Below are 25,981 nucleotides of genomic sequence, written 5' to 3'. Positions count from 1 at the left end.
TCCTTAGCCAGGTTGCTCATGATGGGTACGAGGGAAAAGTCAGAGGGAGGCCCATTCCCTCTCCATGGGAGGAGACCTGACTTTGTATCCAAAGCTTCCTTAGCAATAGGATGGAAGACCCCCAGGATAGGCCAGGAGGAGGGGACAAGGGGATGGTGAAAGGGCAGCAGGGCAGGACTAAGGCAGGATTTCCCTCAGACCCTCCCTTTCCTTCTTTCCTTCCTTCCTAAGTACAGAGTGGTGGGAAAATATTTGAGATGAGGGAGGGAGAAAAACAGGCAAGAAACGCAGCTGGGGAGGTGTCACCCTTCGTGAGGAATGGAAATGCACCATCACCTGGAAGTAGGCAGCACATGGCCCTCACCTACTTCACATATCTGGCTTGGTGGGCTCTGGGGAAGGGGATGCCATGAGCAGCGTGAGAGTCAACATTAGCTGCAGGATGCCGCCCAGCCCCCAGCCTGCCCTGTCTCGACAGGCAGCGAAGTGCTCTCCTCACAGCGCCGAGAGGCTGAGCCAGGCAGCGCGAATCTGAAAAGAAGTGCGGCGGCGCCCAACCCCCAGCCTGCCCGGTTTTGGCAGGCAGCTCGGTGCTTTCCTCACTGCCAAGAGTCTGAACTGGGCGGCGCAAATCCAAAAAGAAGCACGATGCCACCCAGCCTGCCCGGTTTCGGCAGGCAGTGGGGCACTCTCCTCACAGTGCCGAGATGTTGAGCCGGGTGGTGCAAAGCTCGTCAGCTTTGCACCTTGCTGCTTGCTGAAACTGGGCAGGCTGGAGGCTAGGCAGCATTGCACTTCTCATCAGATTCGCGCCACCCGGCTCAGCTCTTTGCGCTTTGAGGAGAGTGCCCCGCTGCCTGCCGAAACCGGGCAGGCTGGGGGCTGGGTGTCGCCGCACTTTTTTAGATTCACGCTGCCCAGCTCAGCCTCTTGGCGCTGTGAGGAGAGCGCCCCGCTGCCTGCAGAAACCCCTCCCCCAGAGCCCATCAAGCCAGATATGTGAAGTAGGCGAGGGCCATTTGCTGGCCACTTCCAGGCGATGGTGCATTTTTTCATTCCTCACAAAGGGTGACACCTCCCCAGCATGCACCCAGGAGGTGGGGCTGACACGGCAGGGGCTGGTTCCTCGCTGTTTCCAGACGGCCTTGCGGAGCTAAGACTGAATGCGTTTCAGCATAGATGGCCACCACAAAATTGTACATTGGCTTCCGGCCGGCCTGGGCCAGGACCAAGGCAGTGGGGGCCATTCCCTCACTGTTTCCAGGATGGCTTCGCGGGCCACATGAAACCACTTCGTGGGTCGCTTCTGGCCCGCGGGCCTTGTGTTTGACATGTCTAATGTAAAGGTTAGATTATAGGTTTGAGACAGGTAACCAAATTAAATTATCACAAAGTGGAAAAGGCAAGGTTTTTTTTTTTGGTTTTTTTGTGTTTTTTTTTGTAGATCTGCTGGCTGGAGTTTATTTTCCCCCATGCAAAATTAATAGAAGGAAAATTTCCTATACTACTTCAAAAACTGATGTATGTTCAAGTCCCAGATTTTAGAAGGTTCTTTAATTTCAAATTTATTTTCTATTTAACATCTTTTTAGGGCTTATCAATGACAGTTATGTACCATGGAACTTTCTATTACTCATCAAATGTTTCTGAAGTAGATATTGGATGTTTTCATTAGAAAAAGGCTTCCTGTGCCTCATCCCAATTTTCTTAAGACAGTGGAATTAGATTTTTCTCTATCAAATGGAATTTTATTATTCAGAAGTAACAAATCATTAATTGCTGGCTGCAGTTAATATCCAGTCACAGAATATATACTTTTTCTTTAAAAGTTCCTAATCTTATTTTGTAGTTGAAAGTTTTCATTCAACAGCATAGGAAAGAAAAAAGACACTATTCTATATTTTTAATTGGCGTGAGTGGGCATGTACTTTGCACATTTTTTCCTTTTGTAGATTTCTACTACAAAAAAAGTCGGTCCTCTTTTTGGGCTCCAAAATAGATCAGATTTTCTTGAAATAAAATGTCTAGAGATTTTTAGCAGGAGTAGATTAGTACATTATTGCACTTTTTTATTTATCTTGCAGATGAAATAAACTGTTTGAGATAATAAGATATGTTATTATTTATTAATATTTCCTACTCACTGAATTTTAATGCCCAATGTGTATGATTACCTAATTTGTCTCTGCTTTGATAGCTTGATTATGCTGAAGATGCCACAGAAAGGAGGCGGGTCTTGGAAGTGGAGAAAGAAGATACTGAAGAACTAAGGCAAAAATACAAGGTACTTTCTGCTGAACTAGTTAAAGAATCATGAAGAATTTTCCATTGCAATAGTCTATCTTAGCTAAAGCATCTCAGTGTAGAATCATTTAATATAATGTAAAATACAGATTTTATAAGCCAAGCATGCCTAAGAAAGATTTTGTGATATGACAAGTTGATATCTGTACCACCTAATATAGGAATAGGCAAATTTGCAACATGGGATACATCATTTTAATTTGGTTTGGTTAATAACATGGTGACATTATCAAAATGATGTATATAATTTTTTGAAGGGGGTTGCCATGTTTTTTTTTAGCTTTTTAGGTATGTTAAGGTCTAATAGAAGTCATTTACACATTTTGTCATTGATGTTTTCCTTTCCAAATAGTTTGAAATTGTACATTTGGTAGATTTGCCAGATTTTGGCAATGTGATTTCTGAAAAAAAATAAATAAAGTTCTTTTATGTAGGAAGCAAAAGAGAAAGTAAGAAATCACATTGCATTGAAATCAAATTACTCTTTCCTTGTATACATCTTCTTTTGGGACATTTTTTGTACTCTTTAGCCAAGCTCAAGTGACATTCCTTTGAATCCTCCAAGAAGCATCTTATCCAGTTATTTTCTTCTCCATCCTCATCTGTACAAGTCTCACTGCTAATATCAATCTGCTGTATTTTCCTCTCTCCAAAATGCTTACTTTGTTGATGACCTAATATAGGTTGTAAGTACTCTGAACTAGTATCAAATAATTTTAAGTGCTTAATGTTTGTTATCTCAGCAGTGAGTTAAGTAGACTGGTAACTGGGAATTACACTTAATATTTTTGTTTAAGTAGTAATCTTTAGTGGGTGAGGTCAATGAAATAAAGCGAGAAGTCAAACCATACTTTTTAATACCTACAAAACTGCTATTTTGTAAATTCTTTCTTGAAACAATGGAAAATTGCTTCATCAATTTTCTGTTATTGCACCACTGAATTTTGAAAACATGGTAAAAATTATTCAAGAGGTACAAAATGAGTGCAGAGCCGAGGCCCTGTACCAAGAAGCTGAATGTTGTAATAAAAGCATTCCCTGGTCATTTTTGTTTGATAATAGTTCTTCTTAGGGTTTAAGGCTTATCTCCTTTTGCTATTGCAGGAGTACGTGGACAAAGAAAAGGCAATTGCCAAGGCACTTGAAGACCTTCGAGCCAATTTTTACTGTGAGTTGTGTGATAAACAGTATCAGAAACATCAAGAGTTTGACAACCACATAAATTCCTATGATCATGCTCACAAACAGGTAAAAAGCAGATTTTTTAAATTTCATTATTTGTGCTGTATGAGCGTCAGTTTCCAACACAGTGATAACTTCCTTCAGTCTGTGTAATGTTTATCTTTTTCCTTTACCCCCCCCCCCCAGCAACTACATCTTGATGTTTCTTGATTTTATAAGGTCCCATTTATAGCTTAACCAAAACATCAAGGGTGACAGTTTTGTCTTAGCTCAACAAGTCAAAGCAGCATCTCTTTTTGTTTTTTTCTTTAACAGGAAGTACTGTTGTTGAGTAGAAAATTGAAATTGGGTTCCTGACTTCTTTTTTTTTGATGTTTTTCTGAGTTACCCACAAAGGATAGGTGCTAGAACCTCAAATGCTGATGTTGTAGGACAGTTTTTGATCAGGTTAGAGTTGATGAGGTAGTTTATGCTTTGGTCACATCCTGAAATGTGCACTGGGGCTACCCATAAAAAATATCCAAAATTGCAGTTGGTACCAGTCTGTTCTGAAGAATCTGTACTGATTGCACTGTTTATGATGTTGATGTTGGTTTTACATCCCTCATTGATCTTACTGATTGATAGCTTATTTTCCATTACAAATCTGTCCAGCTGATCAGTTCTTTTGAAGATTTCCTTTTGAAGACTGGCCTGCTGTCAGACCCATGCTTCTAGCATGCAGTAGAAAACCTGTCCTTTTCTCAAGCTCTGGAACATGGGATCAGTTATGGAAACATCCTTTTTCCATGGGCCTAAACAACCACAACCACTCAGACTTTTCAGAATCGAGCCAAAATTTGTTCCTCCCCATCTGAAGCCAGACAGCCTTCAGACATTGAGCCATTACACCAGCAGTTTTACGTGAGCAGCTCAGGGTTGAAATGGCTGGATATTGAACCTCACACTGATTGTGATCACAACCAGAGGTTTCATGTAGATGTTAAATAGGAAGGAAGGAAGTATCAAGTCCTAAAAGGGGCTTTCAACAGTGAGGGGACATGGGTGTGATCTCTCCCACCAACACCAACTGAAACCAACCATTGAGGAAGGAGTGAATGAGGAGTGAACCATTGAAGAAGGTGTAATCTCTCCCACCAACACCAACTGAAACCAACCATTGAGGAAGGGGTGAATCACTGCAACACAGTGCCTTCTTACTTGTCCAGAAGGATATCATGGTAGATGGCATTGCAAGCCACTGAGAGATCAAGGAGCAAAAGAATGGGTGCATTATTCCAATTCCATCCAAAGATCATCAAAAAGTATAACAATACTGTATCCTGATCTAAAACAAATCTAGATCATCCATTTTCTCCAAGATCATCTGAAGCCACAATTTGACACAATTTTCTCTTAAAGGAAGATTGGAAACTGATAGTTGTTCAGAGTGGAGGGGTCCAGCAGTGACCTTTTGGGGAAGGACACACCATTCCATCCTTCAAATCCAGCTTTACTATCATCTTCCCTCAAAAGAAGTTGATACAATCATATGGACTCATTCCTTGATTGCTCCTGGGCTACTTTATCAACCCAAGAGGGGCCAGGATGTAATAGGGTAATGGCCAGACTGATACATTGAAGGAATTTGTCCACATCCTTGAGAATCACAAAATTTAACACACTCCAGAAGATCTCACAAAACTGTATTCTGGAAACTCACTTAGACCTGCCCAGTCAGAATACAACTCAGAGCAAATCCAAACAACTTTCTCCCTAACAGGGAGCGGCTCACTTGAAATAGACCTCTAGATGGCTATCAGTAGATGCAAGAAGGGCAAAGAAATGACAGTGTTTCACCGCCTTTATTGCCATTATGTGTGCCCAAATATGGACTCTCATTCATGTTCAGTCAGGTTAACTCTCTGCCTTTCTCCAGTAGCACTCTAATTGTCATGATGCTTCACCTCCCTCTCTCCCTCTCCCTCTCTCTCTCCCCCCCTCTCTCTCAAACACACATGCACACACACAGTCCATATTAATCACAGATAACAATAGCCTTTCACCTCCTCCTTGTCTGGGTCTTCTTAGGGTTCATTCAAGTGTCAGTTATGCACACCATGTCAGCAGCCTCATGCAAAATGACATCATGGTCAAGGGTATATTTATTACACACCAACCTAGCATTCAAAAGCAGTAGCCAGGGATACCAAGGCCCCATCAGTCTGGTCCCAATAGTGACTATTGAGGGCAAGTCATCAGGATTGTTATCAAACAGCATTCCTGGTATCCCTGAGTGTGACGCATCGTCATATTCCTGCCATGTTTATCCCTGCCTTTCACTGTACCAATAACGCCTCATAAAGACAGTCCTTGATTTACAATCCCAGTTGAGATCAGAATTTTGGTTGCTAAGCAAGGTGGCTCTTAAGTGAGTCACACCTACTTTTGCTACCTTTTTGCCACGATTATTAAGCAAATCACTACAGTTGTTTAGTAAATCATGTGATTGTTAAGTGAATCCAGCTTCCTCCATTGACTTTGCTTGTCAGAAACTGGCTGGTGATCACAAATGGTGATCATATGATTTTGGATCACTGCAACTATTATAAATACAAGCACCCAAATTTTGATTACAAAACCTTGGGTATGTTGCAATGGTTTTAAGAGAATAGGTTGTTAGTCACTTCTTTCAGTACCATTGTAACTTTTAACAGTTGCTAAATGAATGCTTGTAATTCAATTATTACTTGTTTGTATGCATTGCCCCTGTGGTGTCCTGTGCCAGGCACATCCATCCATATCTCCCAAACTCCCAGCACTATAGTCATACTAAACAATCACAGAAAAATAATATCCATCCATCCATCATAAGCACTCTGCTGAGTGTTCCTGATCCCCCTATGTCCTAAGGCCTCATTTTTCAAAGCACTCTGCAGCTGTGGAGCACTTGGGCTTCTCAAGGATTCCCCACTTTAAACCAATGTAAATGAATCAATACACATTTGTTTCTGTAGTAGTGAATCAGCAGCTATAACTGCTGTACCCTTTAGGGATCAACTGTTCTGTATCCCACTCTGCAATGAGGTTTTTTTTCTGGGGGAGGGGAGGTGTTCAAGGATTTCTGAGTTCCAGTAGCATAGAATATCTCCTATGTCTTTGGTTATGCTTAGCATTTTCATACACTGCTTGTAATATGTTTGTATGCATATATGTACATATTAGATGTTTACTTATTAGATTTTATCCAATTCGTATTACTCTAAGTAATTCAAGGCAACAAATATACATAATAGTCTTATTTTTCCCATAACAATCCTGTGAGATGGGTTTGGCAAAGATAGAGTGATTGGCTCAAAGTCACCCAGCTGGCTTTCCTACCTATAGCTGGACTAGAGTTTGCGGTCTCCTAGTCTCTAGGCCAGTACCTTAACCACTACATCAAACTGGCTGTGTGATTCTTTTTCTTACAGTAAGTTATGTCCTAGATCACTCCTGTTGTAGTGCCTTGCTTGTTTGATATATAAATCTTTCTTAAGAGCTGAAATGTGGCCTTTTGCAGCTTCAGTCCTCTGAGTTTTTTAAAAAAATGTTTATAAGCTTGCAATTCTTGCAAGCAAGCAAGGTTGTTTTCAGGCAAGAATATAAATGTGGTATTGCAGCAGGTCAGGATCACAGAATCATGTTCTTAAGGTACTGCCAGTGGAAAAATACTTATTGTTGTTCTTTTCTTGGCTCTCAGGTAAGCATATTGTGTACTTTTTATTTAGAGGAAATATTTGATAGGGCTTCCTTTGCTGAACTTTCCTACAAGTCTCCTTTTAATTCTCTTTATGTTTTTGCTAGCTTCCTGAAAGTTCCACTTTTCTTTCTGATACATAAATATATATTTTGTGGTTGGCCGTTATAATTATTTTGGGGTATGTACAAGTTCCCATGATTACTAATGTCATGGTTCCGATAGATGAGACAGTAAAAGCAGAACTCCAAAGCAAGAGGTTTCCTTAAAGAACATGTTTATTGGCTACAGAGTATCAGCAGTCAAAAGTGAAACCAAGTCTGGAGTTTCCTCCCAAGCGTTACAATGTTAACACTGTGTTAGCACTATGTCATTATCCACGTTCCCCAATAGAATACTTTGGTGGACTTTCTAAGGGAAGGCTCAGCCTGCCAAAAGTCAAGCAGCAATGACCTTGGTTCCCATGGGACAATTTATTGTTTAGTCTAACCTTAAAACCACTCATCCCCCCTCCTAGTACTGCGACAACCGAAAACGAAGCAAAAATGGCTTCAGCCAGGATCCTTGCAGTGTTGACAGCTATTTTGTGAGAAAGCACCTAATGTGCTATCAAAATTCAGATGTTCCAGCAGTCTCCAAAAACTGCCTATTCCTATTTTAAAATGTCAAGATTTTGTTACCCCAGTGAAGGTATTCATCTAGTAGACGCAGTCTATGGAATAATTTATCTTCTCCTTTTTGTTACTGTGATTTGAATCTTTTATAGTTAAAAAATGGAAAGGCAACTTTCTAGATGTTTTAGCAGTCTCCAAACTGCTATAGAAACATTGTTTTGTTCTGGTGGAAGAATCAATGCTGCCTCTTTGGCTAAAACTCTAGAAAGGTTTAAAGGTAATTCTCACAGATGCATATCTCAGTTATGGATTCATTAGTTTTTCTTCAATTGTTTTTTTGCTTTGCTTTGTTTCTCTTTTTTTCCTTTTACAAAAACATATGCCAGTCAATTTCTTCTGGGGGTCTGCTCTTGACCTCTGTTTACCCCAATCTCTTTCCTAAAAGAAAAGCAGCTTGATTTGTTCTATTTATACCCTGAATTTTTGGCCAACAGATGGAGCTTTGCAGTTAACAAAAACAAAAAACCTCCACAATATAATTAGAAGAAATTATTTTTAAGGTGAAAGTAGGGTTCTTCATGAGAAAGGTAATCAGAAAAAGGGAGAATTTATTTACCTAGGCAATTGCCAGAACAGTTGTGCATATATGTAGCCACAGGTTATAAGATAGGGCTTCAAAAAATTTGGGTGCTTGCTAAAAAAGCAACGAAAAATATATCCTATCCTTAATTACAATTTGTTTCTTGAATCAGAAGCAAAATGGTCACTAAGTGATCATGAGAGAGAGAGGGAGGGAGGGAGGGAGGGAGGGAGATATGCTACAAAGATCACTGGTTGCTCTTATTTAGGTAAAGTTCTCTTGAGCAGCAATGCCAGCATTATGCTCTGGCATGCATTGTTGTCAGACGCTCAAAATTTGTTTATGAGTGCATGCATTGGTCAGAAAATGATGTTTTAATCATTAGCCTTGTACTTGCTAATGGTCATTAAGTGTGGTAGCTGCTAACGAGGAATGGCTATATTGGGTTATGGTTGTTATTTTCAACTGAAGTATGATAGCTCAGTCCTATAAGTATGATAGCTCAGTCCTATAACTGTCACAGATGACTATATAGCAGGTTTTCCCTCCTATTCTCTTCATACCTACACCTACTTGGAATTTTGACAAAATGCATAATTGAAGATATGTACATAGATAATACCTTCTTATTTTGGAATGATTTCACATTCTTTTTTAAAATGCTAATCTTCAGTGAATATAAAGTGGATGTAAATAGATAATTCTAATGTCTGACAGAGCAAAAATAATTCTAGCATTTTACTATTTGTTAGTTACTATGAAGGAGGAATACACTAAGGCAACTGTGACACTTATAATGCATTGGATGACATGGTTGTGGCCTTTTACAAAATAGTAATATGTAATAGAACAGGATTGAGAAATTATTAAATACCTGACCACCAAGTAATCATTTTAACTGTATTTTAGTTATATTTAAATGTACATTACATTGAATATGGTGTTTGTTTGGGTTCTCCAATTACTTTTGGAATACACACTCAAAAGTCAAGTGTGGCTCTTGGTCCCAATAAAGTTGTATATCATTGAAATGGGTCATGACTAAGACTGAGTTTTTTTCTAATCGCTAGGAATGAGTAACTACTAGGACTAAGTCATCTTATCAGTCTGACAACTTGTCTTTGAGTGAATCTGTATCATTTCCAGCATGATATTTTATCTGTTCTTATTCTCTTTTGAAGGGGAAGGATAGGGTATGCATAAAACAGAGAAGCACTGATAAGGTAATGTCTCCATTGTATATTTTCACACTAAAACTGAAGAGATACTTATACATATAGAATCAATAGTGGCATGAATTCTATTTGATTTAGTCCAATTCTTTCACTCTTGCAGTTGAAGACTAAAACATAGATAAAATCTGCAGAATCTGTGTTTTCTCTGCAGTCATCCAGCATATATCCTATCTAAGTGGAGAAAGTCCATTGTATATAAAACTTTGTTCCATGCAGGAAAGTAAAAAGAGGGATGGTTTTCCTTATCCTGCACAGATAAATCCGTGATGACAAGTTTAACTGATGTTAGTTGGATGGTTGTATATGAACCTTCAGCCACATTGGGTTACTTATTTCTAAGTTAAGTGTGAAAATTGGTGGGAGTAAAATTCATTTATGGAGACCTTAAATTGAGGACAAAAACTGTAGTAGCAGCATCCCATAGCAATCCAGAGAGTCAAGAGGCAATGTTTACTAGTACATGTTCTTCTTCTAGAAGAACCTTGGATAGAATGAGTATCCATTGAAGAAGCGGGTTTTTCTTGGAGTAGAATTGTGTTATTTCGGTGCAAAGTGCAGGGTTTAGAATTAAGAATGTTTGCAGCCTTAGTAACAGTAGCTGTCTCTTCAGTGCACAGAAAAGGATTTCAGTAACTAAAGACAATCTAAGCTAACCACTTGAAACATAAAACAAGCTCCTTTAAAGCCATCTCATGACATCCAGTAAAAGTATAACCATATAATCATGCAAAACCTCCCAGATGTGCACAACTCATAGTGCTCTTCATTCCCCACTTGTTAAACTACTACATAAAAAACATTCTCATGGCCCCCCATTAAAACTGGGGTATAATTTTCTTTAATAGCAGATCTCTGTTGTTTGGGACTCACCAAGAACTTCATTGCTGCACAATTTGCCAGTGGGTATTGTATTTCCTTTACATGAAATTTGACTTTCCTATATTAATATATATGTCTGTATTAAAATGAGCAAAGTAAACTATCCACTTGGGACATTTACACATTACAGAATCAAGATAAGAGAGTTCTGCAGCTTTTTCTAATTAAATGTTATACATTTATTTGATTTATATATTGTCCTTACAAACAAAAATATGCATATATTTCATATAGCTCTTAGAGGGAAAGAGCTGAGCTTTCTTCAGAATTCCTATTATAAATCAAATGTAGTTTCGTGGATATCTCCCAAATATTTTAGGAATAGTGATTCCTAAGAAAGAAACAATTGCACAATTTTAGAATTGTGTACATATCCAGCTTTGTCTTTTCAAGTGACCTCTAAATTACCCTTCCAAAAGTCTCTTATAACATTCCTAAGGAATGTATTTGTTATTAATTATCTTACAAGAATAATACCTCTTTTTTCCAGATTTACACAGTTTGAATATAAAATTAGTGCTTACCATAATAAAGTAGCATTTCTCTTCCAAATGAAACTGGTTCTTTCTTGCTTTTGCTCTTGCATATTGAATCCAGCTTCTGAGATTTGATTACTATCCAAGTTGGACTCCATTTCCATCCTTCCCTGACCAACATGGCCGAATTTGCTGGGGAAGTTGTGAATAAGGAACAAATTATCTAGAGTAAAATACTGCAGCAGGCTGCATAGAAATGAGTATTTAGATAGGCTGAACCGTTACATTTATAAATGGGTTTTTATGTGCGTGCTTTTGCCATTTCCTTCTTGCGCTGATATTTAATACATTTGCATATATATCATAATGTGACAATGAAAAGGAGATTGTAAAGGCTAAATTAGTAAAGTGTTTAGAAATTAGAATGATCCTACTAATATCAGTCAGTCTTTTTTTCATAAGGTATGATGTATTTTAAAGAATTGTCTCTCTTTCTCTCCATAAGTTATATCATCATTTTCTTCTCTTATTTTGTACAGAGATTAAAAGATCTCAAGCAAAGAGAGTTTGCTCGCAATGTTTCTTCAAGATCCCGGAAAGATGAGAGAAAGCAGGAGAAAGCCCTTCGTCGTCTGCATGAGCTGGCTGAACAGAGGAAGCAACTTGAATGGTGAATTATGACCTACTACAAGGATGCAGAATATTTAAAGCTAAAGTCAGGGGGTATTTAAATAGAGCTTTTGACCATTTTGTTCCTTAAAAACACTCAAGCTGCCTACCATGGTTCCTAGTCCCTTCCAGTTTTTTACTTAGTCTTCAATAATCCTTGTAAAGCCTAATGTATTTGAGCTGACAGAATTTGCACAGAGCTGGTAAAACAAAAGGCAGTTTTGTTTCAACATGCAAGTTAGACTGACTTGTAACTAAAAATGCAATTATTTAAGTCATACACTAAGATAGAATGGAGTGCTGCTGCAGCTGCTTAAATCTTTGTAGACCAAAACTTTAATATGCCATTTTCTCATAACAGAAATGCCCTCCTCTCTCCAACTTATTTAGGATGATTTTTAAAAATGCAGGGTGTGATTGATATGAGTGCAAAAATGAACTGGAATTATTAATGCCAACAGTTCTGATGTTTTATATGAAAAAAGACCTAAGCCAAAAACAAATGGGCATTTATTCATACAAAGTTCTTTGTATGTATCCGAACTGTGTGTTACTTCATTCCCAGTCATTTTGAGGGTGTTTTTCCCCTCAGTTTTGAAGGCTGGAATTGTATACATCTAGTTTTAAATGTTATGCTGAGTTAATACACTTTCTCACAAGTGTATGCTTTAGAACAGAGTCACATTTTCATTGTGCTTGTAAGAGTAACTTGTTAAACAAATTCTATAGGGAAAGAGAATTTTTAAAACAATGGTCACTGAATATATTCATTGCTTACAGAGCAATTGTATAAAAGGTAAAAAGATTGCATATGCATAGAGTAAAGTTTTGAGTGTAACACTGTGAAAACGTTAATAATTATGTTTTCTATTCTCTTTTTTTGGTCTGCTTTTTCTGCTTCCCTGTCTTCCAGTGCTCCAGGAAGTGGGCCGATGTTTAGAACCACTACTGTGGCAGTAGATGAAGAAGGAGGAGAGGATGATGTGGATTCAAACTTTCTTGGTAGTTGCTCCTCCTCCTCACCAGCTTCTGGGCAAGCTAGCAACATGACCATGGATAAGGGTATAACTTACAGCAGTGGGCAAATCAGTAATAGTCCTGGACTTTCTCAGGTTCCTGCCCAGATATCACAAGCTGTTGGTCTGGGAATTAACAAGACAGGTGTTTCTTTCTCATTTGCCAAAAAGGCCCCTGTAAAACTAGAATCAATTGCTTCAGTATTCAAAGACCATGTGGATGAATCCAGTTCTCCTGATGATGAAGTTAAAAGTGATGAAAGAGCCTACTCAGATTCTGGAACTTTGGGAAAAATTGGTGAAATTGAGGGAACAAACAGCTCTGACAGCAAGGAAGAAGAAGATGAGCAATCACATGAGAAAGATGTCACATTATCAAAGCTAAAAAAGATGAAACGGGAGGATGGACCAGTGACAGCAGAACCAGAATATTATCATTATATTCCCCCTGCACATTGTAAGGTGAAGCCCAACTTTCAGTTTTTGCTGTTTATGAAGGCAACAGACCAAGTAGAAGCAGAAGCTGCAAGCAAAAAAATAGCCCGTGAAAGGAAACAAAACAATTCTCCCAAACTCAAAGTGACAAAAAGTGATGAGAAGGAGACAGCAACAGAATGTGTGATCCCTCAGAAGGAGCAGAGTCCTACCAACCAAAGCAACAAAATGGAAGGTAAGGACATTTTGGGGGAAACAGGCAAGCAAGAAGGAAAACAACTTAAGGGAAATAATTCTCTAGATTCAGATGTCATTAAAGAGATTCCCCAGGCTCCAGGAACTAGTAAGGAAACCACAGAAGGACCTAAGCATTTAACAGGGCCGTTCTTCCCTGTTCTGAGTAAGGATGAGAGCACCACCCTCCAGTGGCCTTCAGAACTGCTGATCTTCACCAGAGCAGAACCCTCTGTGTCATATAGCTGCAATCCTTTATATTTTGATTTTAAGCGGTCTCGTAACAAAGACACTAAAATGAAAGGAACAGAAAAACAGAAAGGTATGATAAACCTTTCTAAGGAGAAAATACAAGCTGCTGAAGATAGTGATGCAAGCAAAAGCAAAGAGAAGGATATTCTAGCTGGCGGTTCAACTGCATTGCCAGAAAGCAAGACCTTGGTAATGTGTGGCAAGCAGGAAGTCAGCCCTATAAGAACTGGCAAAAGTGAAAATCTGGAAGACAGCAGCAGAGGCAATCTTATTAGTCGCAAAGACAAAATGGGGAAGTCTCACAAACACAAAAAGAAGAAGAAGCACAAAAAATCCACCAAACGTAAACACAGGCGCAAATGTGAGGCAGAGGAAAAAAGCAGAGAAGGGGACTTAGCAGAAGATAAATCTAAGAAGCAGAAGAAACACAAGCACAAAAAGAACAAATCATCTTTTCCTACTGAGGCTGAGCGGATGCAAAAGATTGAGGATACTGGCTATTCTAAAAAAAGAAAGTGGTGTGTACAAGACTCTCAGAGGAAGTCTCTTTCTATTGAAGAAAGCAGTAAGAAAGAGGATGGTGGTACTTCTTCCCAAGATTATGGCAACAAAAAAAACAAGGGAGACTTGCAGCAGACTTTGTCTGCAAGCAAAAGACGACCTTCCACCTCCACTTCAGTTTATCCCGGTCATCGAGGCCAACAGAGCAGTGGTGGCTATGAGAGTGATGGAGATTCCTCCTGCCATAAGCACTTCAGGCAGAAATCAGCATCACAATATAGTGATGATTATGACTCTGGCAGTGACTGTTCACGAAGCCGCTCCCGATCAGGACATAGACACTCCTCAAGAAGATCATCTCAGAGATCCTACACATCAACTTCATATGCTTCCTCTGACAATAGTCGGTACAGTCGGCGTCATAGCTACTCAGAAGACAGCTATAGCGATTACAGTGACCGATCACAAAGTCGTACTAAGCACTCCCATGATTCAGAGGATGATTCAGATTATGCCAGTTCCAAGCGCAGGTCAAAGAGGCGCAAGTACTCCTCTTCAGAAGACTACAGCCTAAGCAGAAGCAGGTCTCGGAGCAGGAGCAGAAGTCGAACTCACACCAGAGGGAGGTCAAGGACTAGAAGTCGAGGAAGGACGCGCAGCAGCAGCTGTAGCCACAGTCGAAATAAGCGACGGAGCAGGAGCCGAACAGGACATAGCTGGAAACGGAGTAGAAGCTACAGCCGAGAACGTAGTCGGAGCACAAGAAGCCTTTCACAGAGATCTCTTTCACGGAAGGGGTCCCGTGGTCATGAAAGCCCTGGGGAGAGAAGATCTGGCCGTCGTGATTTCATCCGGTCCAAGATCTACCGCTCACAGTCTCCTCATTATTTCAAAGTCAGACAAAGTGAAGGGTTTGCAAGAAAGGACGAAGCCAGAGGAGAAGAAGCTACAGGAGCCCCCAGTCTCTCTCAGAATATCAGTAGCTCTAACTTTGGGAACAGCTGTAACTCTGAGGAGAAAAATTCTGCCACAGCTAAGCTCCTTCTGGAAAAAATACAGTGTAGAAAAGTAGAGAAGAAATCTAGCAGCAATGATGATTCCATTGCAGGATCTCACAAGGTAGGAATTAAACTGAAAGATCCACCACAGGGCTACTTTGGCCCAAAGCTTCCTCCCTCATTAGGCAATAAGCCTGTTCTTCCATTAATTGGAAAACTTCCTGCAGTTAGGAAACCAAGCATCAAGCAGTGTGAGGAATCTGGTTTAGAAAGAGAAGAATTGGAACTAACAGAGATGGATGAAACAACTCATGAGAGTGGAGACATTGTTTCAGCAAGCCAGCCTCAAGTGGAGGAAACCATAGTGACTGGAATACAGGACATTTCAGCTGATCAGAACCCAGAAGTAACCACAAAGCTAGTTCCTGTTCCTCTTGAGGCCCCAGTACTCCCAGAGCAGTATGGAACTGGAGACCTGGTTGTGCCACACAACTTCCTCCCTGATTCCAATGAAAATGAAGCTTTAGAGCCTCTTGACAGTGGAAACCAATCTGTCTCTATAGAAGGAAGGATGGTACCTTTAGTCCCTGATGTCGAGCATTTTCCTAGTTATGTAGCACAAAGTGGGGAGCCCAGCGTCAGTGGGGAGCCTGAAGGCAATGAAGACTCTTCCCTGGCACCTCTGGAGAGTCAGCCCATCACCTTCACACCAGAAGAGATGGAGAAATATAGCAAGCTTCAACAAGCAGCTCAGCAGCATATTCAGCAACAGCTTCTTGCCAAGCAGGTCAAGACCTTTCCAGCCTCAGCTGCCCTAGCTCCTGCCACAGCCCCTGCCTTGCAGCCCATTCATATCCAACAACCTACGGCAGCTGCAGCCACTTCCATTACCACTGTGCAGCATGCCATCCTGCAGCATCATGCAGCTGCAGCAGCAGCAGCCATAGGAATCCACCCTCACCCACATCCTCAGCCTCTTGCTCAAGTACATCACATTCCCCAGCCCCATTTGACGCCTATATCATTATCCCACTTAACTCATTCAATCATCCCAGGGCACCCTGCTACATTCCTGGCCAGCCATCCCATCCATATCATCCCTGCTTCTGCCATCCACCCAGGTCCTTTCACTTTTCATCCTGTCCCGCATGCTGCCCTCTACCCAACTCTCTTAGCTCCCCGACCAGCAACCGCTGCTGCCACAGCATTACATCTCCATCCCCTTCTCCACCCCATTTTCTCAGGGCAGGATTTGCAGCATCCTCCTAGTCACGGCACATGAAGAAGTGAGAAAGATGTGGCCTCTTTTGGGGAAAAGATAAGGGCATATATATCTGTGTGCATTGGTGTTTTGTACAGACTGTCTGAAGGCCATGACTGACACCACATGAGAATAGTGAAATGGGAGAACTAGGTGTGGAAAGGGGAAGTGAATGTAACATATCCATGCAAAGGGGGAAATGTTGCTGGAGTCCTGCTTGTCAGTATTTTCAGGGTCCTCTGCACCCAGAGAGGTGACTTATTCACATCTATATGAATGTGAAGTTTTTAGCAGTTATGCCCCTTTTAATTACTAATGCTTGTGTTTTTAAATCATTTCCTCTCCACCCTGAAATTCTGAGTGAATAATATCTAAATTATTTGCCTTCCTTATTTGCTATTTATTTGAGTTCATTTTAAAGCTTAAGCAAAAGAGTCAAGATATAGTCAACATCCAACCCATTCCTCAGTTCCTCTCCCTACCCAACCAAGAACCATTTTCAACAACCTGCTGATTATTACAAACAGCAAGCTTTCTTCTCAAGCAAGCCTGGCCCTGCTCTCCTCCCTGTGCCACTACCACAAGGGGAAGGAACAGAAAATAATTCCTTTATCAGTCTTTGAAGCAATATGTTGTACTGGAATCTTGGGAACATCCAGAATATGACTTGTATTCTGTCCTCTGTAATATTTGATGGCTCCTTATTAACTTATGATTTTTTTCAGAAGAGAAAAGGTTTTTAAAAATTGCACTGAACTCTGTACATGTCAATGCTGCTTTTTGTAGCTCTTCTGACAAATGTTCCATAATGATAGTATACTGCAATAACATTTTTATAGCTTGCTCTCTGAGTGGTACTTGTTCAGGTTGTTTGGGTTATCTATACATTTTGATGTAGTTGGAAAGAAAGCTTGCAACAAAGGTTCAGAGCTTGTTGTGGCAAAGGCATAAGAAGACTCCAAGCATGTGTATTCAAGCTCGGTTTTGTTTTCTTGGGTGCCATGGAAAGGGAAAAAATAGTTACTTTTTACAGGAGAAAATTTGGAATAAAGTAAGGAGCAGTGATACAACCCTTTTTGTACCATAGCTAATGAATTTCAGCGACTGTAGTGACATACCTTGGAAGATCTGTGAAGCCTATGTGATACTTTGATCTTTACTGCATCCTCTTGTCAGGAGCCAGGCTGCTATTTGGAAAGAAGTAGCCCATTGGATAGGCAGAAAAGAAAGTCCAAATGACTTTCCAATCAGAAGAAAATCTCAAAAGGCTAATAATTTTTCTTGGGATCTAAGTCTTTGCAGCAACAAAGTTTTAATATAGAGGTGTGTGACTGTGTGTGTGGTTTTGTGTGTGTATCTATGCACGCACACTTGTGTTTATGTTAAGGCTGTTGTTTAAACGTGTGCCTTTACTGTATATCCTTTGGAAAAGATTCTGAGTGGTGTGTTTTTATTTAGATTCCTTCCAAACGAAGTGATAAGTAAGTTACCTGGTTTCACAGCTGTCCCTTTTAATGGAGAGAATGTCTGCCTTAGGAAAGACAGACCAATTTTGTTACATTTAATTCTTTCACTTAATTTCTTCATCTCTGGTGGGGGAAAAGAAGGCAAGAAAAGAAAGTGAGCTTTCTGTGAAACCACGGCTATTTTATAACATAACCATCCAACTCCTTATAATGTTGATCATGGAAAATAGCCTCCATTTCAAAACTTCCAATAAAACCATTGTTATTTGCTTCTCTGAATATATCAGACTCTAGGCTTCCTGATACTTTGCTAGTTAAAAAAAAAAAAGCACTAGAAAAGGAAAATGCTGTTCTGACCAAGGGACTCAGTATTTAATTGCTTAGATAACTGAGGTAGCAAAATGGTATTACTGTAATTACCGAGTGCTTCGTTCTCCTGAGATTAAGATCCAAAATCCAGCATTCCAGTGGGGCATAAGAGGAGACTGGACTTCTGCAAGAACTGTTCCAACAAAGAACATACTATTATTTCAGTATCAGCAGGCTATATTAAACTTTGACACATAAAAGTATGTAAGTGTGTGTGTGTGTGTGTGTATGCACACACATATACATACACACAAACACACTGTAAAAATGAGAAAAATAAACTTTATAATCTTTCCAAAGAAGCAGAATCAAGTTGCTAGTTCTCATATTATCACACCCACTTTTTTAATATGTCTTAGCAAAAAGAAGTCCTGTAAACCTGGCTCAGTACATTACATATGGTTTATCTAACCATATGTAAACATATGCATAATGCATGTGCAATGAAGTTCATTCTGATATTTTGAAGCATATGAAATACAACTTATAAAAATACTCTGGTATAAAATACCATTCACACTGATGTACCAATATACTGGCTATTCAAACATTACAAAAACCATGGAGAAACTTGGAAAAGAAGATTACAATAGAAAGCTTTTGTTTACCATCTCTTGTACTTTCAGTCTAGAGAAAACACTCAGGTCTACCCAAAGAATTAGTAACTTAAGGCAATGAAGAAAATGACTTTCCATTCCCCTGCAGAAAAATTCAGATACTGTATTAATTAGATGAGGAGGAGAGAGTGGAATTGAAGAGTGTGGAGAAGCTGCTACAATTGTCATTCAACCTCCAACATCTGTCAGGAAGGGCAATTTCCTCTATTATCATAAAGATCAATACTATATGTTATCTCCTAATTGACTTAACAATTCTTTTTGACATAAGGACATATTTTTAGGTAAAGGACTGAGCTATAACCAGCCATTTTTACTTTTCAAGAAAAATTACGGTTTCCATCTGGGTGTTATTCTTGAAATAAAAGTGCTTTTACTTTGCTTTGAAGCATACTAGCCTCCTATTTTTTTGGTGTTTTTTAATGTTAAAAAGCAGATGGAATTCAACAAGCTCGAAGAAAATATGTGTAGATATGTGTGCTGCTATTACCACAATGAACTCATAATTGGTTGTGACTATCCAGAAGGGATTATGATTTTATACTAATTTGTAGAAAGCTTTCCATGCAGTAGAATGTTTATAGGCCTGTACCATCAAACCTGGATCAATGAATATCAGCAAGCAATCAATGTGAGCCTATTAAGGAATTTCAAGCCCATCCAGGTCAGACTGGATACCAGCATTAAGAATAACTATAGGAATGACACCTGGGCTAATGCTTATGTAAAGGAAAAAAGAATTGTGGGTTGTCAAGATTGAAAAACACTAGTCTAGAGGAATTTCATATTTAATATTACTTTTTAAAGGGAAGCCTCTAGTAAGTATTCTGGCTTTTTGATAAGGCCTATATTGGTTTCTCCATGCATAGTGGAGCAACTGCAGTAAGTTGATAACAAGGCCTGGTCATGTATACAAAGCAGGAACTGTTCTCCCAATAGATAAGGCTACAAAGTCAATTTTACAAAAGAATTTGTCCTGCAAATCTAATTGAGCCATAGTTTCAGATGGGAGAGAGTCATTTTATGTTTAAAAGAACTATTGTCAGTTAATACAGACTTTGAAAACTGATGTTCAAATTAAAATCCTATCTCAGAACTCTTGATATCCTCATGTCCTATGTTGTACAGCAAGTATCTTAGGTTTGAAAACTACACAGCCTAGACTGTTTGATCCTTATTAGTAAAGGCTTTCATAGTAATGCCAGATCTATTACTCTACTTACTTTATTAACTGATTAAAGGCTTAATATATATTGCAAATCTGATTTAAAAATACACTTCAATTCCTTATTTTCATCACATTATTTGCTTTTGGCTAAAGGCTATTTGTAGTCATTTCAATTGGCACTCTTCAAGTTGAGGTAATGTACTCTTAAATTTGGTGCCACATGCAGCCTTTCTATGTGATACACTATTACTATATAAGATTGCTTCATAAGCAAGTACTAACAAGATTTCATTGTTTTAAAAATGTAACTTGAAAAACAGTATATATTAATTTTAAATATTACAAGTAATGCAGATAATTAAAATAACTTATATTCAACAGAAACCTGAGGCTGATCATAAACTCATTTCTAGAACCCAGTTGAAGTGAATTAAATGTTCATCAGATGGCAATTTAACAGCAGTGCAAAATAAATACAGGATGGTATATGTATTGTTCTTGTCAATAAATATCCCTTGGGACTCTAGTGATGTTCTGTTGAAGACACATTATTGTTACTATTCTTGCTATTTTTTCCCCTAAAGTACAAGACATTATTTGCTGTTAACCTTCCTCTGCCTAATTTGATTTGTAATTTGGAATTGCTGTAGGTAGACTTCAAATGTCTTTTTAAAAAGAAAAAAGCTTGTAATGACTGGAGAGTTTTGACCTAATGCAATGGCTATGGTCTCATGCATGGAAGTCTTGTACCAAATGACAAAGTCACAATTTTATCTGCTGAAGCGTACTTTTCAAGTTTATTCTTAAAAGTGTAGAATTCAATAGCAACATCTAAGCTTTTATTCAAAAATATGTATTACTAGTCTGGTAAATTGGTAAAAAAAATTGCTTGAAAGAGACCAGTGCCTGACAAAAAAAAGTTTGCAGGAAAGGCAATAAATAATTGTTTAGTGGCTAAGCTGGTGGTGTTCATCTCAGAAAATAGATTCCTTACTTAAATATTTTTTTTAAAAAAAATCCTTTTGTCTTACATCCCTTACATTCAATCGGCTTGATTGGAACAGCTTATAAATCCTGGGAATAAAAATAACAAAAAATTCTACAAACAATTTTTAATTATAACTATGAAGCATGCTGGGAACTAATGTTGATAACAGTTGTTTCCTGAAGGTTAACAGTCCATGCTCTTTCCTCAGGAAGGAAATGGAGGCTGGGTGGCGATTTTTTTAAAAAAAGTAGCCCTCTTAGTGAATTTGCTCATAATCTGTGATATGAATCACATCATGGAAATCGTGGAGAGAAAAAGTATTCTACTTATAAGGATGACACTTGTTTCCTCTTAGCATCTTATATAAGGATCTATCAGAAACCCAACATCTGCTATCTATGGGGGGGGGGAGATGGTTGTGGGGAGGGCAAGTTTGTAATATCTCAGCAATATCTGTAACTTCTTTAGCATTTTTTCTACCAAACTTATCTGCTCATAGAGTCACCATGTATTAGAGTTAGGAAATATGTTACAAGGGCTTTGTAAATTTACAGGAAATTAATCCCACAAAGCATACTAAAATATAATGATTTTATTTCTATTTGAATGGAAACGAGAAGAGGTGCTGCTTTCACAATACAAACGAGGTTACCTAAGACACTTTAACAGTTGTCTCTGCTGGACTTCCCCAACTCTTCTGCAACCCTTCTGAGAAGCAGCAATAAAAAAGTAAAGTGGGGATTTGATTTATATATGCTTGATTAAGCATCACTGGCACAAGCAGGATGGAGTCTTCTATCTTCAGCCACCACCATCATCCCAAATTGCCCATTTTTCATTCATTTACAGTCTTCAGATACCATCTGACTCTTTGCCTCAAGTTCCTCAGGATCAGTTAATCGGTTCCTCCTGGAATAAACAGCTTTGTCAGCCAATACTGCTTACAACTCATTTTGAATTCTTAGAATCCATCTTTTTCCTTGCCTAAGATTGCCTAAATTTCCTGGCTAGAATATTAACAAATCCCTCCCCCCACTTTTCATTTGTTAAAAAGTTTCTTTTTATAGAGAAAAGGCTGTACATTCTTCTCCCTGCTAATTTATCGGTTTAAAGAATAGTATGTACATAAAAACTGGCTGTCAAAAGAGACAAGCAGTTTAGTGTAGTGGTGAGGCATCAGGCTAGAAACTGGAAAACTAGTCCTGCCTTAGACACTAAGCTACAAAACTGGGTTACCTTAAGCCAGTTAACTTTCTCTCAGCCTGGGAAGGAGACAAATGGCAAAATCCTTGCCAAGAAAACCAGAGACTTGTTCAGGCAGTAACTAGGACTCGGGACTGACTTGAAGCACCTGCCTCTCCTCCATCCCAAAATCTGTGAGGATACTTAAGCAGTTATCTATTTTAACAAGTCACCGTCCAACCCGATCGATGTATGAAAATTGCAGCTCATAAATATGTATATTAATAAATGATGGCAATGGAGGGTTAATGATGCTTTGCAACAATTCTTGGGCCCTAATAGAAGTTTGCTTCAGCTTGTTTCAAAGGCAGCCATGACATTGTTCCCATTTTTTATTGCTATATTCATGGAGGACCTGCTGGGGAACCTCTGCAGGATGTCTGATAAATTGATATCTTTAGCTCATGACTGCAGGGAGGAAGCAATTTAGGAAATGTGTCATGGTTGTGGTTATTAAGGGTATGATAGAGTTAGTTTTATAGCATGAACAGCATAGTGCTGGAAAAGAAGGAATATGAAGAAGATGGTTAAAGGCCACAGGTCCTTGGGTTCGCTGGTCACGGTCTGGCCCTTCCTGGTGGAATTTCTGTTCCTTTGCCAAAGAGGATGGACCATCAATTTGCATGCAGATGCCCCCACTGTGTATTCTGGCCCTCCTGGAAGCTATTTTGGATTTGCCTTGGACTTCTTCCAGGACAGTAAAGGAAGGTAGGACCATATTGGGCAGAGAATAGTAGACTCTGGCATTGTTAACAGGAATCAGGGAATACAAGGTAATCAGTTTCTTATGACATTGTGTCAGCACAATTTATTGTTTGATAAATGCTAGAGAGATATTCCCAAGCAGAGAACTTTAATAATGTTCCGATGTTTGTGAAATCTTGAATATGGGTTTAAAATCTAAGTATTTTTTTAAGATTATTAAAATAATTCACACAAATTCCAAGACTACTGTGTTAATGAATCTGGAAAGATTCATTAAAGCTGGACAACATTTATAAGAATTGGGCCTCAATAATTCCATGGAAACAACATAATAATTATCTCTTCCTGATTCTCAACATCCAGTAGCTACATATAATTTGTTTCTTAAAAAGAGAGTACTTTTTCAGATCAAAAACTTCATTTGGAAGAATGAAAATCAAATGATTATTTATTCTTAAACTAGCAACTAAGCAAAGTTCATTACAACATGCTAAAGTTAAAACAGAATGGTGCTTTGTTAATATACAGATAGTACTTGAATTAAACTATTCACTTAGTGACCAAAGTTAAAACAGCACTGAAAATAGTGACATAATCAGTCTTCACACAACCGTTGTAGTATCCCCATGGTCACATGATCAAAGTTTGGGTGCTTGGCAAATGGCATGTATTTCAGAAAGTTGCAGCATCCTGGGATGTGATTGTGCTTGCAACCTTCCCAGCTGGCTTCTGCCAAGCAAAGTCATTGGGGCAAGCAGGATTTGCTTAATGACATCATGATTGACTTAACTGCAGTGATTCACTTAACAACCATGGCAAAAAGCTCATAAAATTGGGTATGACTCAAATGTGGTTGTAAATTCAGGACTAGGATAATATAATTACACACTGAAATGGAATACCACCAAGTGCTGCTACAGTGGCCAATAACCCCGAAGATCAGTACTTGCTTCAGGATTTTTTAAATTGTTCCACAGAAAACCAAGATTTCATGAGAACTTGATAACAGTCCATGAGAGATTAAGGGAGGAAAAATTGAACACAGCTGATTTTTCATCACTTAAAGTGTTATTAGAGATTTGGGGTGTTTTTTTTAATTAGTAAATTCCATAGAAGAAGTTTGAAAATACCTGGTCTAACTCATTCATAAAGCTAATCTACAACATTTATCAATGATTCCCTAACAATCTATAATGCTATATTATGACTTAGTGTTCTCTGTGAATCAGATTAACATCTCTATTGATGGCTAATAGACCTGTTACCCATCTCCATTTTCATTTTTCTAGATAATGTTACAACGTCTCTTAATATTGTAACATTCTATAGGCTTTTTAGATATATTGGATTTGGAAATTATAAGGCCACTATAGTTGGAGTTTGCCCAGTTTGAAGAGGCTGAGTTAGATTAGTTAGTTTCTGCTTTCCAGCATTATTCAAAGATTGAAGGTGGCTCTTGACTTGAGTTTAATGGGTGGGCAGGAGGAGCCCACTCAACCTGATTATGACACAGATCTTTTTGTGCATATACATTGTTTCCTAGAAGTGATTAAGAAGTTGATTCCTGTTATTCGTTCCAAAAAACTGATCTTTATGTTATGCTACTTATGATGATAAATAGCAACCTACTTTCTGATCAGTGGACACCAGGCAGCACAGCCTAAACCAGGAAGTGCTGATAAATGTAGTTTTACAATATATGATAGATCTACGTATCTCATTTATACAGAGATGCAACCTAAAAATTGTGTAAAGTGTCCACTCTTCAAAAGATTATCAAAGGTGAAAGAAAACCCTTTCTGCTTCAGACTCTTCAGTAGAGAAATTTAATTATTTAATTGCAGCTAACCTGCTCTCTGTTACATATGCAATATATACTCCCCTTGTTCTCTCCATTTATTTAGAGCAGAAAAAGATGGTCCATATTTTCCCATCATCATTTATGATTTGTTTTTATGATGCAGCTGGCCTTTAAGAAGAAAGAGAGAAAGCAAAAATCAAATGCAATAAACATACTTTTAAAAGTTAACATTCATGCCATACTTGTAATTGTCTAAGATACACTAACATTAGGTCTAACTGAAATAGAATAAATCCAAATAATCAAATCCTTGGTATTCAGGATAAATCATCCAGTATCATATGACCACACTTGTCTAAACATGCTGACAACATTGCTAGGATAATTATAACTAATTGTAGGTGGAACAGCAAAGTTCATCTTTTTGCAGTTTTTACATTGTTCTAAAAGATGAATATAGGAATTGTTCTTAAGATCCTCCTGCATGTTTCTTACAGAATGATTCATGCAATAGAATCATGGTTCATTCCAGTTCTAAAAATAACAACATATTTAGATCTGAAACTTAAAAAAACATTTAACAGTGCAATCCAAAACATTTGATTATGCAACTGACATATTTTTGTCTCACAGAATACAATATAGTGATTTTTAGGGAAGGCACATATGTACGCAAGGATACTAGAACTGAACACTTAATCAAAAAGCACAGCTTTAATCTTGTGAGATCATGTCTTGAAACAAATATAAAAAAAAGCAGATATAAAATATGAAAGATTGAGCTATAATTATACTAAGTTTCCAACTTTTCAAAGGCAAGATTACTAGATGAAATGGAGATGGAACTTCATACTCTATTGTACGCATGCTGCCCTTTGGAAAGTCTTGATTTTTCGGGAGGATTTTGATTAGATAGCCCTTCAAACAGAATATCCCTTTGTGAAACAATATTGTAATACTGTATTTCCGCAATGAGTTAGCTCATAATATAACTTGCTGGCTATTATTTATTTTTATTTATTTATTTTATTTTATTCAATTTTTATCCCGCCCTTCTCCTTACCGGACTCATGGCGGCTGACAGCCTTATAAAACAGATACTACAATAAATACTAATTTAAAACCAAATTAAAAAGAAATATTCACTATGGCCTATATAATTAAAATTTCACTTAAAACCCCACTAAAAATTCCCTAGGCCAATCCTGCTTGTTGGAAGAGCCATGTCTTTAGGGCGCGGCGGAAGGAGGGGAGATCCGGGATCACCCGGA

At 38.5% G+C, this 25,981-nt stretch overlaps 2 protein-coding genes across 2 annotated transcripts in view; both read left to right on the top strand.

Annotated features, from left to right (window-relative positions):
* Positions 1-20,497, top strand: part of GPATCH8 (G-patch domain containing 8) — a 127,742-nt gene extending 107,245 nt beyond the window's left edge. The window contains exons 5-8 of the mRNA XM_015831461.1: positions 2,198-2,284; positions 3,409-3,552; positions 11,528-11,658; positions 12,571-20,497. Coding sequence (XP_015686947.1) covers positions 2,198-2,284; positions 3,409-3,552; positions 11,528-11,658; positions 12,571-16,375 — 4,167 coding nt within the window. The 3' untranslated portion in view covers positions 16,376-20,497. The remainder of the gene's footprint in view (positions 1-2,197; positions 2,285-3,408; positions 3,553-11,527; positions 11,659-12,570) is intronic.
* A 2,230-nt stretch (positions 20,498-22,727) lies between these two features.
* Positions 22,728-25,981, top strand: part of ITGA2B (integrin subunit alpha 2b) — a 55,832-nt gene continuing 52,578 nt past the window's right edge. Inside the window, exon 1 of the mRNA XM_029287224.1 lies at positions 22,728-22,912. Coding sequence (XP_029143057.1) covers positions 22,728-22,912 — 185 coding nt within the window. The remainder of the gene's footprint in view (positions 22,913-25,981) is intronic.

Source organism: Protobothrops mucrosquamatus, unplaced genomic scaffold, assembly GCF_001527695.2.
Source record: "Protobothrops mucrosquamatus isolate PMUCROS unplaced genomic scaffold, P.Mucros_1.0 scaffold_257, whole genome shotgun sequence".
Classification (NCBI taxonomy): Eukaryota; Metazoa; Chordata; class Lepidosauria; order Squamata; family Viperidae; genus Protobothrops; species Protobothrops mucrosquamatus.
This window is presented reverse-complemented; position numbering and strand designations above follow the sequence as displayed.